The sequence below is a fragment of the Astatotilapia calliptera genome, chromosome 6 (assembly GCF_964374335.1).
Source record: "Astatotilapia calliptera chromosome 6, fAstCal68.1, whole genome shotgun sequence".
NCBI classification, from domain to species: Eukaryota; Metazoa; Chordata; class Actinopteri; order Cichliformes; family Cichlidae; genus Astatotilapia; species Astatotilapia calliptera.
Window position 1 is genome coordinate 16,476,730 of NC_137427.1, and position 17,747 is coordinate 16,494,476.

Below are 17,747 nucleotides of genomic sequence, written 5' to 3' on the forward strand. Positions count from 1 at the left end.
TTTTTGGTTGTTATTGTCTTTATTGTCTGTGTTCTTCTGTCCCGCTGTTTGTGAATGTGTAAAAAAATTTTGAAACTTGCATAAATAAATACATTAAAAAAAAGAAAAAAAAAGAAAGAAGAAACGAGTCAGGGATGCATAGCAAGCACAACAAGACACCAGCAGCCCAGACCTTTCACCAACTGAAGACATTTGCAGCACCATAAAACATGACAGAGAAGAGCTGGGACTATGTGAAAGGGTGAAGTGCTGCAGTAAAGTTGCAATGGTCCTATCTTTTATACAGTCTATAGTTCACTCTATTCGATTACCCTTTTCTCATGTTTTTGTTAGTTAGGGAGATAAGACATTGTTATTTGGTTTTATTCTTTTCATAAATAAGTTTTGTACATCCTTTAGATACGGTCCCTTTTGTTTGTTGTTTTGGGGTCCACCCCGAAGCTGTAGTTCGCTCCTTTCCTTTGTTAGAATTCAATCACTGTGAAAAAAAATCACCATCAAAATTGTACTGGTTGTGTGATGTGCTGCTTGGGGTCAGACAGGGGTGGATCACCCTTATATTATGGTCTGGCCACCCTTAGACAGGCCATAACACTAACTAAAATGAAAATTAAAACTAGACTTATAACTGGCTGGCTGGTGTCCTTACCAGTGTCCTTGGGTCTGAACTGTGGGCTCCTCTTTCCAGGTGTTCGTACTGCCTGAGTGGCACCAAGGTGTGCTGTCTTGCCTCTTTTGGGTTTTCTGCATGTTTCTGGCTCAACATGCAAGTATCCACTTCTTGACGTTCGCTGTTGGTTGCAGCCACTTGAGGTTTTTGGGCTCATTTGGGTTCTCAACACTGGGCGACTTTGATGGGAGTGAAAGCATCCTCACAACATAAATCACCACACTACCTGCTTTTGTTTCAGGTTTTTTCTTTATCCTTGTTAACATGTTTGGGTACTGGGTTTACCTGTAATGCATTTTGTGCTCCAAAAGCTGTTATTTTGTGCAGCTGTGCTCCAAAAGCTGTAAGCATGACCTTTCTTATCATTAGATTGTGCCACACCAGCACCTGAGAGAAAAGCTTTGAGTTTGATTTTGTGTTTGTGTTTTGCAGGCACTCAGGAGAATAAGTCATGATGTTTCTTGTGTTTGTCATGTTAGTATCTCAGTGCTTGTCAATCACCAGTCAACAGTGTCACCACTGTGAACAACATCCTGCGACTGTTTGAGCCAAAACCTTCGAGAAGTCCCTGCAGCTGCTTCAAAACTCATCACTGAGCTCGATCTCTCTTTTAACACGCTGGAGACAACAATGAAAGATGACTTTCTTTCATATGCTGCTTTGAGGGCTTTGCTGATGAAGTTCAGCCAAAACAGGAAACATGCAGCAGGAGACAGTAACTTGTTAAAATGTTATAAAAGGTACAATTAAAGATTTTCACCCTACAGGGTTGTCAATGATCCAAGGATAAATGTCTAATTTGGTCAAAAGTTTATAAGCCATTTCTGGAGAGACTGCAGTGGAAATGTTGTCACTTTTGGACTTTGCTACCTGCAGCTAAACATTTGCAGCTAAATCATTTATTTAAAAGCAGAAGCTGCAACTGATCGAGTGAATGTTTGTCTGAAAACTTAAACTGAACTCCAAGCGTACCATTGCTCCAGCTTACCATCTTTACCTGAGTGAATCAGTTTGTTGAACAATCTAAATGATTCAGAAACTTCTGTGACATCAACTTAACTAAGGCTCATTACAAATTTCACAAAACACTGCTGAATACTTTTAATATTTTTTTTATTAGTTATTTTTGTTTTGTTGTTATTTTGATTTTAATAAAACAAAATAACATAAAGAATCAAATTGTTTCTTTGTTTTTTTAAATTTAATTTATTTTACAAATAAATTAATAATAATATTAATAATAATAACAACAAATTAGTGCTGTCAGCGTAAACGTCATTAGTTAAAATGACGTTAACGCTGACAGCACTAATTTGTTGTTCCAGAGAGCAAGCCAAACACTGGTCTAGAAAAGGACGATCTCTAGTAGTGCTGCACTACTAGTAGATTTTGTTTTAACCTCCTAGGACCTGGTGTCCACATATGTGGACATAACATTTATGAGACCAAAATACAAAATTTTGCTCTTCAAAAACCTGATATCCACTTATGAGGGAGGACATTACACTGCCCCTGTTCAATCGAACTTTAAAATGAATGTCCTCATATGTGGATCTCATTTTTTTGAGAAACAAAAAAAAGATAGTCCGAATCTGATGTCTTTGTTTTCACATTCATCAGGTCCCAATCAACCCAAATGGCACAGAGAAATTAAAAATGCATGCCATGAAAGAGTTCAGGTCTTAGGATGTTAAAAATGTCCCTGCTGATGAGACCAGTGAATGTGGGGCGACGGTGGCAAGAAAAAACTCCCTCCTGGAGGAAGAAATCTTGGGAGGACCAGGCTCTCTGGGAGGACCCTTCCTCCTGAGGGCAATACTTACCAGTACTTGTCCTCCAGTGTGCGATGGTGGGCTGGGACGAGTGTTGTTTCTTCTCAGCATGATGATGACCTTCCTTCCATTTCCTGTTTCAGAACTGAGAATGAAGACAAAACTGGTTAACAAGGTAACAGGACATTTAAAAATTCTCTCACTTCAGGATGAGATGCTGTGTCTTCTTACGTTTCTCTTGTAAAACAGCATGTAGGCCGAGTGCTGCTGTTCCTCACAAGCTGCCGATCCGGTTGTGTGGAGCACCTGTGCGTCATTATAGGTGAGCCAGCGATCTGATGTAGAGTGCTGACTCTCCTCAGGATGGACAGAACTACAGATGTAGTGTCCTGAAATCACATTAAGACAAATGAATCCAACTTCTGGAAGTCAGCTGATTCAAGCAAACAGTGATTTTGACTTAGTGCGTCTTAGAACATCAAAAGCTTTTGTGTGTGAGTCCTTCACTGAAAAGTAGAAAGTTTTCATTTTCTGTTTGTAACAAGTCTGTTGTTTTACCTGACTCTGTGCCTCCATAATGATTGATGATGCTGACAAGACTATAACAGCCACCACCCTGAGAAGGAACAAATCCAAAGAGTGTTAGTTTCACAAAGTCTCACATCAGAGCCATAATTAAGCTGATTTGCTGAGGCTACGTCCACACTAATGCGTTTTCGTTTGAAAACACATCGTTTTCTCTCCGCTTTGACCTCCCGTCCACACTGAGATGGCGTTTTCCTCAAGGAAAAACACAGCATCTTGAAAATGCTCTCGAAAACGCACACATTTCAAAACGGAGTTGTCCCGTCGCAGTGTGGACACTCGAAAACGCAGACTTTCTAAAACGATGACGCATTTTAGCCATGTGATGCAGTCATGTGAGCAATTAAACAAAGATAGCCGAGTGCATTATACAGCGGTTGTTTTGATTGCTCTCAACTTTGACAGCCCTAAAAAAGATTAATATCAGTTTGTACATGCTCCGGATAGCTTTTCTTCAAATTCTGTAATCCTCACTCACTTTTGCGCATGCGCAGGACTGGAACGTAAGCGTTTTCGGCCGTTTCAATGCAGACGCACAACTATTTGAAAATGACTGAAAACACTAGTGTGGACACGGAGTTTTCAAATCTATCAGGGCTAGTGTGGACGTAGCCTGAGACGTTCTGCAGTCTCTTTTTACCTGATTGGATGGCACCACCAAGTCCCTCTGCAGCCTGACGGGGTCATCCACCTTCTTAATGTTGTAGGTTTGTGTAAAGCCAAACCTCTTCAGATGCAAGATCAGGACTCTGGCAGAAAAGAAAAAAAAAACACAAACAAGGTAGAAAATAAGAAGAATGAGTGTCAAACACAAACAGAAGATGGGAGAAAACGACTGCTCAAGTATTGTCTCGAAAAACTCTGATATTTGATGCGCCACAGTTTGGAAACCTGGTCAGTCGATCACTTCTGATGTGACCTTACTCACCTTGGCAGTGTATCAAAAGACGACTTCAGTTCTGAGGCCGTCCCTCCACAATCACAGCGAAATTCTATTTCTTGTTCCTGAACAACAGCACAGAGAAAACAGGCTTTATGGTAGAAAGAAATCTCAACATATGCACACACACATACGCACAAACACTAACAAAAAAGGTGTGTTAAGATCGCTGACACTACAACTCTATTGGAATTTGTGATCTTACCTTCAAGTATGTCTCTAACATGTTTATAATAGACCCCTCTGGAACAAGGTCAAGAGACAAGCTGGTGAAGTCCTCGTGCTGTGATGATTGGTGACCACAGCTACACATTTCAGGAGTAACGTAGTTAAAGTAAAGATCAGGTAGGTGGAAAAGAGGTATATGAAAATATTGCAACCAGCTCTGCGTTTCTGAAAGACAGGCTTACCTCTTGCATGTCCTCATGTTTTCCATTTTAAAAATGTGATGCTCTTCTACTGGGCAGGTATAACTTTGGCCCAGGAGAGCTGCGTTCCTCTCCAGGTGAGGTGCGAGCCTTTTGACCTCATTGAGGAACAATGTTAGGAATTCATGAGCGTCCTGAAAGAAAAGCAGAGAGATTTAAAACAGTACATCAAAATCAGAAGGTAAAGCAAAAAAACAAAATGTCCAAATAGCTGACGCACTTTCTGTGCACTGCCGGTGTATTCAGGAGCTTGACTGCTGAATGCCTTCTTAAAAGCTCTTAGGTGGTGATCTTTAAGGCCATAATCTGTTGACTCATGACAGTCCCTGACATCAATGAGCCTTCTGTAGAAAGGAAAGGGTAAACAGACATTTCTGCTGTTAGATCTCTTTGTTCTTCAGGTTTTTGAAGAAAGTAGAAGGTTGACGTAGCGCACCTTAAGAGCTGAGCTTCTGGATCTGTGCTCCACAAAACCTCCTGACGCCTGATGTCTCTTATGAACTCCTCAATGTTGAGGAGGCTCTGCAGGCAGGAGTTCATATAGCAGGTGTTTCCGATGTTTGGAAACCTGACACACACGCACAACGTTTACAGTATCAGTGTAAAAGAATTCATTTTCTCCACTTTGACAAAGTGAGCTTTGGTCTTTGTGCACCACGTGTACTCACCCGAAGCAGTCTATAGTCCCAGTTTGACTTTCTATTATTTCTCCACCGCATGCTACACTGCTCCAAAAAGGTAAAAACACAAACACAAAATTAGGAAAGATGTCAGGATGCTGAGCAGTGTATGTGCATGGATGCATGAGCTTTGAAGTTGAAACATTTTGGAGGACGTCTTTCTCTTACCTGTTAAACACATGCTCCCATCCACTCTCTTGGTCCAGAAGCTCCATAATCCAAGTGTCCCAACTCAGGTCTGCTGGGATCGTTTCCGTGGTGCTTCTTACCTGATATAAATATATAGGACATAGCTGTGTGCCTCATTGCTCTTAATTGCTCTCATTTAACTGTGATGAGTAAATGCTTGATGACAGTGACTCTTTCCATAAAACATACCTTCCCGGATTTAAAAAGAGTCTTCACAGTGTTGCTCTCTGCCTCTGCATCGCTGTCAGTTTGCTGCAGAGGACGAACAAACATAAGTTTATTAAAAAGTACATTTTAAAGAGAATGTGTATTTCATATGTTTTGTGTAAAAGCAAACCGAGGAACAGCAGAAGATGTGTCTCCATTTTCTCTTCTTTTGGCCATTTTCAGGGTTAGCTGGTGTGGCAGCAACAGAAGCATCCGGGATGCTGATGAGGACAAAAGTGTAAATGTTGTGGAAATTTATAAGAAGGAGTACATTTTGCTAATACAGATTGCTAATAAAAGTGAATAACTGTAATGGAATACCAACATGAACAAAATCATGTATTTTATACATTTACACTCTACATTTTCAAACGCTAATCTCTGCATCCATATAAATAATAGACAAGACTAGAAGGAGTAAAAAAGATGTAAATACACAAGGTGGAAGAAAAATGCCAATAAAAGGGAAATAAAAGAGCTCCAACCAAACCACTGCTATAAATATCTCCAGCAGCATTAAAGAGTGGCGCATTTCTTTACCTCTGATGAGACGTAGAAGGAATTTCCTTCTCTGCCACGTTTTGTTTGTGTAATTTCTGTTTAGAAACAAGAAAAGCAACATCAGTAATGGCATAAAACAAACATACCAAGTGGGTCTCTCCATGAAAAGTGTCCAGTTAGAGAATTTGGTATTATTTCATATTATTTATCACTTTAGTGAGCTGTCAGCTCATGAAGCAGATATAGGAATATCTTTAAATAAAATAAAAACAATTTATTCATGCCTTAAATTGAGTTTTAAAGTTTGTCCTATGAAATACAAAATCCTTCATTTGGTTCTGATCAAAATTCAGTTTTTACAGAAATCATCCATGAAGCTTCAAAAATGCTTATTCACCATAAAAAATATTTAGAGAAACATCCTGCAAGTCTCTTCGAACTTACCTTTCTGTGAAAAAAAAACGTTTAAACATCTTTGAACTTAATTTGAGGACATGGCTGTGTGCTAAATTGCTCTTAATTCTTCTCATTTAACTGTGATGAGTAAATGCTTGATGACAGTGACTCTTTCCATAAAACATACCTTCCAGAATTTAAAAAGAAACCAGCGACACTTTTTTTGTGTCTTCACAGTGTTGCTCTCTGCCTCTGCATCGCTGTCAGTTTGCTGCAGAGGACGAACAAACATACGTTTATTAAAAAAGTAAAGTCACTTTAAATTAACAAGTGCAATTTAAAGAGAATGTGCATTTCATATGTTTTGTGTAAAAGCAAACCGAGGAACAGCAGAGGTGTCTCCATTTTCTCTTCTTCTTTTGACCATTTTCAGTAACAGGAGCATCCGGGATGCTGATGAGGACAAAAGTGTAAATGTTATTTTTCAAAGTGCAAATTTTTAACAAGGAGTACATGCTGGAGATTGCAGATAAAAATTAATAACTGTAATGGAACAAAATCATGTATTTTGTACATTTACACTCTACATTTTCAAACGCTAATCTCTGAATCAATATAAATTATAGACAAGACTAGAAGTAGTAAAAAAGATGTAAATACACAAGGTGGAAGAAAAATGCCAATAAAAGGGAAATAAAAGAGCTCCAACCAAACCACTGCTATAAATATCTCCAGCAGCATTAAAGACTGGCGCATTTCTTTACCTCTGATGAGACGTAGAAGGAATTTCCTTCTCTGCCACGTTTTGTTTGTGTGATTTCTGTTTAGAAACAAGAAAAGCAACATCAGTAATGGCATAAAACAAAGTATATGGTATGAAAATACAAAATCCTTCATTTGGATTCAAAATTCAGTTTTTACAGAAATCATCCAAGAAGCTTCCTTAAAAGTTTCAAAAATGCTTGTTTACCATAAGAAAATATTCATAGAAATGTGCTGCGAGTCTCTTCAAACTTACCTTTCTGTGAAAAAGAAGTTTAAACATCTTTGGACTTGATGTGATCGCAGCCAAAATCTCCTCAGCTTTGCAAAAGTTCAACTGAAAACAAGCAGTCAAAGGTTGTATATTTATAAACTTTCAGCATAGAACGTTCATACCCTGAACAGCAAACATCATCATTATGATGTATGGGGCAAATTTGCATATTTTGGAATGTATGCTCATTTGAACTGTATGGTGCTCGTCTCCAAGCAACTGCTACACAAAACAGGTCAAGTCAAGTGGCTTTTATTGTCATTTTAACCACGTGCAGAGGTGCTGTACAGAGTGAAACGAGACAGCGTTCCTCCGAGACCCTGGTGCTATATATGACATATACGGACAAACCCAGGACTACATAAAGTGCAGTGTGCATAAATTGCAAAAATAAACAAGACAAAACAGTGCAAAACGTGACAGAACAGGACGAAACAGACACAAGACAATGGAAATGTGCAAAATGCTGAGTATTGTGCAAAAGTAACTTGGTGTCTGTATGTATGTATATGAGTGTGAGATACTGCAGATAAGTGCTTGGTAGTGACATGTGTGAAGGTGTGCGTGTGCCAGTGCAGTCACTGAGTGTTCAGGGGTCTGACGGCTTGTGGGAAGAAACTTTTCCGTAGTTTGGTAGCGAGGGCCCGGATGTTGTGGGACCTCTTTCCAGAAGGCAGCAGGGTGAAGAGTGTGTTTGAAGGCTGTGTGGGGTCCTCCAGCAAGCGGGTGTTATAAGGAGGGGAGAGGGGCTCCAATGACCTTCTTAGCTGCTCTCACAATCCGTTGTAGGGTACTGCGATCCAATACGCTGCAGTTACCATACCAGACAGTGATGCAGCTACTTAGGATGCTCTCATTAGTCCCACTGTAAAAGGTGGTGAGAATGGATGGTGGGAGATGGGCTTTCCTCAGCTTCTGCATGAAGTAGAGACGCTGCTGGGCCTTCTTGGTTATGGAGCTGGTGTTGAGGGAGCAGGAGTGGTTCTCCGCCAGGTGGACACCAAGAAATCTGGTGCTCTTGACGACCTCCACAGAGGATCCATTCATGTTAAGTGGGCAGTGATCCCACTGTGCTCTCCTGAAGTCAACGATCTCTTTTGTTTTGTTTTGGTGTGCTGGGGGAGCAGCACAGCAAAGAAGGACTCATCCAGGCTGGAGAAACTGATCAGGAGGGCTAGCTCTGTGGTCGGCATGAAGCTGGACACTCTGGTGACAGTGGCAGAGAAAAGGACATTAAAGAAACTGATGGACATTATGAACAATGCTGGGCATCCTCTGCACATGGCCATTAACAACCAGAAGAGTCTGTTCAGTGACAGGTTGCTTCTCCCAAAGACAAGAACTAACAGACTTAAAAACTCCTTTGTCCCACACGCCATCAGACTGTTTAACTCCTCTCTGGAGGGGAGAGGGAGGGGAAACAGGAGGACAAAGGAGGGGGGAACAACTAAGCTGTAGTGCCTCTTCACCTCACTGTGCAATACCTTTTGTGCAATACTTTTGTAAATAGTCAACAGTGCAATAGACTCAATACTTGAAATGTGCAATTCACTTGTATTTTTATTTTTTATTCCTATTTATTCTATTTATCCCCTTCGTATATTTTATTTATATTGTCTCTGTATTTATATATGTGTGTGTGTGTGTGTGTGTGTGTGTGTGTGTGTGTGTGTGTGTGTGTGTGTGTGTGTGTGTATATATATATAATATTCAGTAACTCTGTAACTTCTGTCGGTGCTGTGCTTTTTTGGAAATCGAATTTCCCAGAGGAACCCACCCGAGGGATTAATAAAGTTCTATCTAATCTAATCTAATCTAATCTAATCTAAACATTCAGAGACAGGTTGTTGACTCTACACCTCTACAGATGGCCCGCAGTGCAACCCTTCAGCTTCCTAGTAAATGCACCTATATACAAATTTAAAGACCTAGGAGACTTACTTCTCGTCACAGAGTTGTAGCATTCACAACATTTTCAGAAAACTTGAACTCAAGGTCAAAGTCACTGATATTCAAACTGACCCCAGAACTTTAGTAAATGCACCAATGGCATCAATTCAAAATCCTGCCCCTCGTTCTCGACCAAGCTGAGTATACAATTATGAAACAATCATTTCCCATTTTATTTCACTATCTGTAACTAAGACAAATAAACAGTATTTGGGACACAAGTCACTATTAAAGTGGTTAGTGAGACTGTGTCTTCTTACGTTAATCTTGTAAAACAGGATGTAGGCTGAGTGCTGCTGTTCCTCACAAGCTGCAGATCCAGTTGTGTGCAGCACCTGTGCATCATTATAGGTGAGCCAAGGATCTGATGTAGAGTGTGGACTCTCCTCAGGATGGACAGAATTACAGATGCAGCAGCTGTTTCCGATGTATGGAAACCTGACACACAAACAAAAGTTTACAGTATCAGTGTAAAATAATTCATTTTGTCCAGGTTGAGAAGGTGAGCTTTGGTCCTTGTGCACCACGTGTACTCACCTGAAGCCGTCTCTAGTCTGAATTTTATTTTCCATTATTTATCCACCGCCCAAATGTTTCACTACGCTACTGCAAAAAGGTAAAAACACAAACACACAATTAGACGCTGAGCACTAGATGTGCATGTATGCTAGTGATGTGTCGAGTAATGGAGGGGGCGTTTCCGCGATGCACGTATCGAGGCTTGCTTCATTTATGGGAGGAGCTGAAAATGATGACGTCCGAAGCCTCGCTGCCCGGCTGTACCACGTGACTGGTTCATGAAGTGGTTCGAACTTTGTCGCGAGATGTGACAGCGATACAAACCCCTCAGACTTCAATCAAAATGTGGGTGTTTGATGGAGAGCTGCGGTTAGTGAGAGTTGGAGACAGCTGGGAGGCAGTTTGGAGGTTTATGAGAGTGAGGAGAGAAACTCAGGAGAGAATGGAGCCAGCTAAGAAGAGGAGGATGTCCTCCCCTGTGTGGGAACATTTTGATCTTATTCCTCCCAACAAGGTATTTCTACAGAAGATGTATTTTCATAATACTGATGGTGCAATACAATTTATGTTAAGCTGTATTTACTTTTGTACAAGGTGAAGTGTTTGCTATGTGCCAGGGAGCTGGGATATAACAACAACACCTCATCCATGTTTAGGCACTACAGAGCTTTGCATGAGAATAAGGGGAACAGCGATTGTTGAGCAAGACCAGGTGAGCCATCAAATGCCATGATAATAATAGCATGCCGTAATGTTACTAAATGATATAACAATATTATACAACTGTAATAAGTTACGTGTGTGATATTTATATTTGTGCTTTGTTTTTATTGTCTTTCCTCAGGAGAACAATCTCAAATAGATGAAAACCTGGTTAGCATGGTGATTGAGGACTCCCAGCCATTTAGCATTGTGGAGGACAAAGGATTTATAAGATTTGTTAAATCATTAAATCCTAGCTATGTTCTCCCCACTAAAAAGGTCATAAAAGCAGTGAAAATTTAGTTTTTACTGAATAAAATATGGGCAGGACTGACGCCTCAGTGTGTAGCTGTCCATACCTCAACGTTACAAAAGCACAACCACTGTCCACACCCCAACCACACCTCACCTCACAGTAAATGATCATTTCCATTTTAAGCATTTCCAAATAATCATTTTCCATACTGCCAGTATAAATATACACAGTATACTGCATCACTACAATATACATGTTTTACACACTCCTTTTGTTGTTGACATTTACAGGCTGTGTGCAAAAGGCCACACTCTTCAAATTCATGCCAACTAATATTTTTACGTCCAGTAGGTGTCCTACTAGAGCAAATAAAGCTTCAAGAAGCTTTGCGCTGGGGTGAACCAATTGGATGAAAAGCTTCAGTGCTTCATCTGCCCATCACTAATGTATGCATGAGGTTTGAAGTTTAAACATTTTGGGGGACGTTATTCTCTTACTTATTAAACACATGCTCCCATCCACTCTCTTGGTCCAGAAGCTCCATAATCCAAGTGTCCCAACTCAGGTCTGATGGCATTTTTTCAGTGGTGTTTTTAACCTCTTGGGAACTTTCACTACATTCCTTACTTGATGCAGAAAGAAGAAACGAGTCCATATCCAACCTTCAGAGCAGAGGCGATTAAGATCGGTATGGGTGTCACAGGTGTACCAGTCCGCCTTTTCTTCCAGGGCGAGAGGGGTTGCCATTCTTGTTCGCAGAACTATTCCTTTTATATTCAAAACTCAGATATGTGATCCAGGTGGGAGGTTCATACTTGTTACAGGTACAGTCAACTCCACCCCTGTAGTCCTCTTGAACATCTATGCCCCTAATTTTGACAACCCTGACTTCTTTAGTAAAATATTCAATCTTGTCTCACAATACAATGACCATAATATCATATTCGGTGGTGATTTTAATTGTTATTTCGATCCATTGTTGGATAGGTCTTCTGCGTCCCTGGCCCCAACCTTGAGAGCTGTTTCTGTACTCAATACTCTTACTAAATCTTTGGACTTGGTTGACATTTGGAGGCACCAGCATCCGTTAGAAAAGCAATACTCTTTCTTCTCCCCTGTCCATGGCAGCTTCAGTAGAATTGACTATTTTCTTATTGATTCCAGGCTTATTTCGAAAGTGGTTAGTTCCACTTATCACAGTATTTTAGTTTCGGACCACGCACCTCTCTCAACGGTAATTGACTTCAACCTATATACCCCCCAATACAATTGGAAATTTAACCCCTCTTTATATCTAAATGACTCTTTTACGGTTTACCTATCTACTAAAATCGCAGAATTTTTACAATTTAATGATAATGGTGTAGTTTCAGACTCTGTTTTGTGGGAGTCCTTTAAAGTCGTTATTAGAGGCCATATTATTGCTTATCAAGCTTCTCAGAAGAGGGACAAACTCAGGCTGCGTACTAATATTGAGGCAGAGCTGTCTGTGTTGGAGGAGAAGTATCGCGATACCGGGGCTGCTGACACACTTAATACCATTCTCAAATTGAAATATGACTACAACCACATGTTGGGGGAGCAGGTCATGAATTGTATTCGTCGATTAAAACAGAAGCATTTTGAGCTTGGTGAAAAGGCTGACAAGGTGCTTTCCAGACAGCTGAAGGGCATTCAAGCTGAAAGGGCGATACACAGAATTCTCTCTGCAACTGGCCAGTTGCTGTCCGATCACAAGCAGATAAATGACAGATTTCGCAGTTTTTATTGTCAGTTATACACATCTAGTACTACGGCCACAGTTGCTGAAATCACTAATTTTCTTAATGCTTTAGACATCCCGACTCTTCCTGAGGCTGCACGGGGCTTACTCGATGCAGACTTTACGCTGGAGGAAATTAGAAATGCAATCTGCTCCTTTCCTAATGGAAAAGCATGTGGTCCGGACGGTTTCGGGATAGAGCTTTATAAGACACATATTGACGTTATCGCTCCCCTGCTACTTCGGATGGTAAATTGCGCAGTGTTAAACGGCTCATTCCCTCATTCTTTCTACGATGCCCATATATGTCTCCTCCTGAAAAAAGACAGAGACGAAACTAATGTTTCTTCCTATCGTCCCCTAAGTCTTCTCAACTCAGACCAAAAGATAATTGCTAAAGTCCTAACCAACCGGTTAAATAAGCACATAGGCTCTATAATTCATCCTGACCAATCGGGTTTTATCCCCAATAGATTCTCTTTTTCTAATACTAGATGTCTCTTAAATGCGATGTACTCAACGACACTGCCCAATTCTGCGGTGATTTCACTCGATGCCCAGCAGGCTTTCGACCAAGTGGAATGGAGTTATTTGTTTGCTACTCTTGAAAAATTTGGTTTTGGGTCGAATTTTTTGAATATGATTAAGTTGCTTTACGCTTGCCCTCGTTCCTCGGTCCTTACCAACCATGAGAGGTCGCTCCCGTTCCTCTTACACCGTGGGACAAGGCAGGGTTGTTGCCTCTCTCCAATGCTTTTTGCTTTAGCTCTTGAGCCGTTGGCCATTGCCATCAGAGCCAATTCCCATATCTCTGGTATAAATTGTGGCACGTCAGAGTACACCATCGGTCTGTATGCAGATGATATCATATTGGCTCTTTCAGATTTAAAGATCTCCCTTCCTCCACTTCTTAAGCTGATTGACAGCTTTGGCCACCTATCAGGGTTCACCATAAATTGGAAGAAGTCTGTTCTTATGCCGCTGTCGTCTGGTCTGGGCCCTGATTTCCTGTCTAGTTTGCCCTTTAAGGTCTCCCAGGATTACTTTTCATACCTGGGTATTAACATCCCTAGGAACTCAAAACTCCTCTTCAGGCTTAATTATTCGGTTCTAACTGATGAGCTCAAGTGTATGATAGATAGGTGGAAACTTCTCCCACTTTCAATGATTGGCCGTATCAATATAATCAAAATGGTTGTGCTCCCTAAATTCATGTACCTATTCCAGAACGTTCCTATTTTTCTCAGGTCTTCCTTTTTCAAAGCGTTGGATGCCATTATCATGCCTTTCGTTTGGGCCTACAAGCCCCCCCGCATCTCGAAGTCTCACTTGCAAAAGCCCTCGGACGAGGGTGGTCTGGGCCTTCCAGTTTTCAGACATTATTACTGGGCCTGTAATGCCAGAGCCTGGGTCTTCTGGAATCTGCCTATAGTTGGTGATGCTGTGGGATGCAGGTCCAGCCCTAAATGGCTCGAATTGGAGCTTAGCACTGCTATCGAGCACACTGGAGCATCCTTGCCAGCTATCTTATTTTCAAAATCGGTTATTAAAAGTGCATGTGATGACTTTATTCTTTGCAACTCCGTAAAAATATTGAATCAAATTAAGAGAATCTTGAACCTCCCGGTAGTGTCAACTTTTGCCCCGATCTGCCACAGTCCTAGCTTTACGCCTAGTACAATGGATGCTGCTTTCAAACAATGGCCTGTCAAAGGGTTAATTGCTATAAAGGATCTTTATATTGACAATCATTTTGCCTCTTTTGCTCAGCTTCAGACAAAGTACAATCTCCCTACAAGTCATTTTTTTCGGTACTTACAAATTAGGAATTATGTCAAGCAAGCATTCTCAAATTTAGATACCATCCCCATACAGCATGTCTTTTACAATATGATGAACGAACCTCCCACCTCAAAACACTTAATTTCTCGGCTTGTCAACCTTTTTTCTTCGGCAGCCCCCTCTTGCCATATTAAAGAGGCTTGGACAAGGGACACTGGTTTGGTTATCTCTGACGATCTATGGGCTGAAGTGTTAAGTCGGATAAAACTATGCTCTGTTAACGCCCGGCTTCAGTTAATTCAATTTAAGGTTGTCCATAGACTGCACTATTCCAAAACCAAATTGAACAAGATTTTTCCTAACGTTTCCCCCAAATGTGATAAATGTAAACTTGTGGACGGTACTCTTGGGCATCTTTTTTGGTCCTGTTCTACGCTTACAGCCTTTTGGACTAGTATTTTTAGTTTCTATAGCACTGTTTATGATAGGCAACTGTATCCTGACTGTCTTATGGTGATCCTGGGCTGCTCCGGCGACTCCTTGGCACTTCCCTTTGCTGTTCAACAGGCCCTCATGTTTGGTATGGTGATTGCCAAACGTTTGATTCTGGGGGAGTGGAAATCTGCCTCCCCTCCCTGCTTCAAGAGGTGGCTCGAGGAGATGGTCTCCTGTCTATACCTGGAAGAAATTCGGTTCTCTACGTCTGATTCCATGGAGAAGTTCAGGAAGATATGGGGGCCCTTTATAGACCACATTAAGAAGGACAGTCCACACCCTGGGTCCTGACCACATTGTTTTAACTGCTTTCATTCTGAGCTGTTGCCCATAACTGTTTTTGCATGATTGTTATCAGCTCCTCCTAGCGATCTTTGGATTTGATCTTGTGGATTGGACTCACTAGATTGTGAGTTGTTTGACATGTATACCAGTTGCTTTGTTTGCTTCTCTGCTGTTTTTAATAAGTGCTGGCCTTGTACCCTGTTGTGTGGTTTGTTGCTCTGTTTTTTTTGTTTGTTTGTTTGTTTGTTTTTTGGTTGTTATTGTCTTTATTGTCTGTGTTCTTCTGTCCCGCTGTTTGTGAATGTGTAAAAAAATTTTGAAACTTGCATAAATAAATACATTAAAAAAAAAGAAAAAAAAAGAAAGAAGAAACGAGTCAGGGATGCATAGCAAGCACAACAAGACACCAGCAGCCCAGACCTTTCACCAACTGAAGACATTTGCAGCACCATAAAACATGACAGAGAAGAGCTGGGACTATGTGAAAGGGTGAAGTGCTGCAGTAAAGTTGCAATGGTCCTATCTTTTATACAGTCTATAGTTCACTCTATTCGATTACCCTTTTCTCATGTTTTTGTTAGTTAGGGAGATAAGACATTGTTATTTGGTTTTATTCTTTTCATAAATAAGTTTTGTACATCCTTTAGATACGGTCCCTTTTGTTTGTTGTTTTGGGGTCCACCCCGAAGCTGTAGTTCGCTCCTTTCCTTTGTTAGAATTCAATCACTGTGAAAAAAAATCACCATCAAAATTGTACTGGTTGTGTGATGTGCTGCTTGGGGTCAGACAGGGGTGGATCACCCTTATATTATGGTCTGGCCACCCTTAGACAGGCCATAACACTAACTAAAATGAAAATTAAAACTAGACTTATAACTGGCTGGCTGGTGTCCTTACCAGTGTCCTTGGGTCTGAACTGTGGGCTCCTCTTTCCAGGTGTTCGTACTGCCTGAGTGGCACCAAGGTGTGCTGTCTTGCCTCTTTTGGGTTTTCTGCATGTTTCTGGCTCAACATGCAAGTATCCACTTCTTGACGTTCGCTGTTGGTTGCAGCCACTTGAGGTTTTTGGGCTCATTTGGGTTCTCAACACTGGGCGACTTTGATGGGAGTGAAAGCATCCTCACAACATAAATCACCACACTACCTGCTTTTGTTTCAGGTTTTTTCTTTATCCTTGTTAACATGTTTGGGTACTGGGTTTACCTGTAATGCATTTTGTGCTCCAAAAGCTGTTATTTTGTGCAGCTGTGCTCCAAAAGCTGTAAGCATGACCTTTCTTATCATTAGATTGTGCCACACCAGCACCTGAGAGAAAAGCTTTGAGTTTGATTTTGTGTTTGTGTTTTGCAGGCACTCAGGAGAATAAGTCATGATGTTTCTTGTGTTTGTCATGTTAGTATCTCAGTGCTTGTCAATCACCAGTCAACAGTGTCACCACTGTGAACAACATCCTGCGACTGTTTGAGCCAAAACCTTCGAGAAGTCCCTGCAGCTGCTTCAAAACTCATCACTGAGCTCGATCTCTCTTTTAACACGCTGGAGACAACAATGAAAGATGACTTTCTTTCATATGCTGCTTTGAGGGCTTTGCTGATGAAGTTCAGCCAAAACAGGAAACATGCAGCAGGAGACAGTAACTTGTTAAAATGTTATAAAAGGTACAATTAAAGATTTTCACCCTACAGGGTTGTCAATGATCCAAGGATAAATGTCTAATTTGGTCAAAAGTTTATAAGCCATTTCTGGAGAGACTGCAGTGGAAATGTTGTCACTTTTGGACTTTGCTACCTGCAGCTAAACATTTGCAGCTAAATCATTTATTTAAAAGCAGAAGCTGCAACTGATCGAGTGAATGTTTGTCTGAAAACTTAAACTGAACTCCAAGCGTACCATTGCTCCAGCTTACCATCTTTACCTGAGTGAATCAGTTTGTTGAACAATCTAAATGATTCAGAAACTTCTGTGACATCAACTTAACTAAGGCTCATTACAAATTTCACAAAACACTGCTGAATACTTTTAATATTTTTTTTATTAGTTATTTTTGTTTTGTTGTTATTTTGATTTTAATAAAACAAAATAACATAAAGAATCAAATTGTTTCTTTGTTTTTTTAAATTTAATTTATTTTACAAATAAATTAATAATAATATTAATAATAATAACAACAAATTAGTGCTGTCAGCGTAAACGTCATTAGTTAAAATGACGTTAACGCTGACAGCACTAATTTGTTGTTCCAGAGAGCAAGCCAAACACTGGTCTAGAAAAGGACGATCTCTAGTAGTGCTGCACTACTAGTAGATTTTGTTTTAACCTCCTAGGACCTGGTGTCCACATATGTGGACATAAGATTTATGAGACCAAAATACAAAATTTTGCTCTTCAAAAACCTGATATCCACTTATGAGGGAGGACATTACACTGCCCCTGTTCAATCGAACTTTAAAATGAATGTCCTCATATGTGGATCTCATTTTTTTGAGAAACAAAAAAAAGATAGTCCGAATCTGATGTCTTTGTTTTCACATTCATCAGGTCCCAATCAACCCAAATGGCACAGAGAAATTAAAAATGCATGCCATGAAAGAG

At 40.5% G+C, this 17,747-nt stretch overlaps 1 protein-coding gene across 1 annotated transcript; it reads right to left on the reverse strand.

Moving 5' to 3' along the window:
* Nucleotides 1–1,769: 1,769 nt before the first annotated feature.
* LOC113024016 (ubiquitin carboxyl-terminal hydrolase 37-like) lies at nt 1,770–5,322 on the reverse strand. The gene is made up of 6 exons (XM_080302814.1): nt 4,832–5,322; nt 4,616–4,739; nt 4,378–4,529; nt 3,001–4,272; nt 2,674–2,831; nt 1,770–2,587 (listed from the first exon to the last, which is right to left on the reverse strand). The coding sequence occupies exons 1-4, from the start codon at nt 4,933–4,935 to the stop codon at nt 4,143–4,145; spliced, it is 510 nt and encodes a 169-aa protein (XP_080158940.1). The 5' UTR covers nt 4,936–5,322; the 3' UTR covers nt 1,770–2,587; nt 2,674–2,831; nt 3,001–4,142.
* Between the last annotated feature and the right edge of the window lie 12,425 nt (nt 5,323–17,747).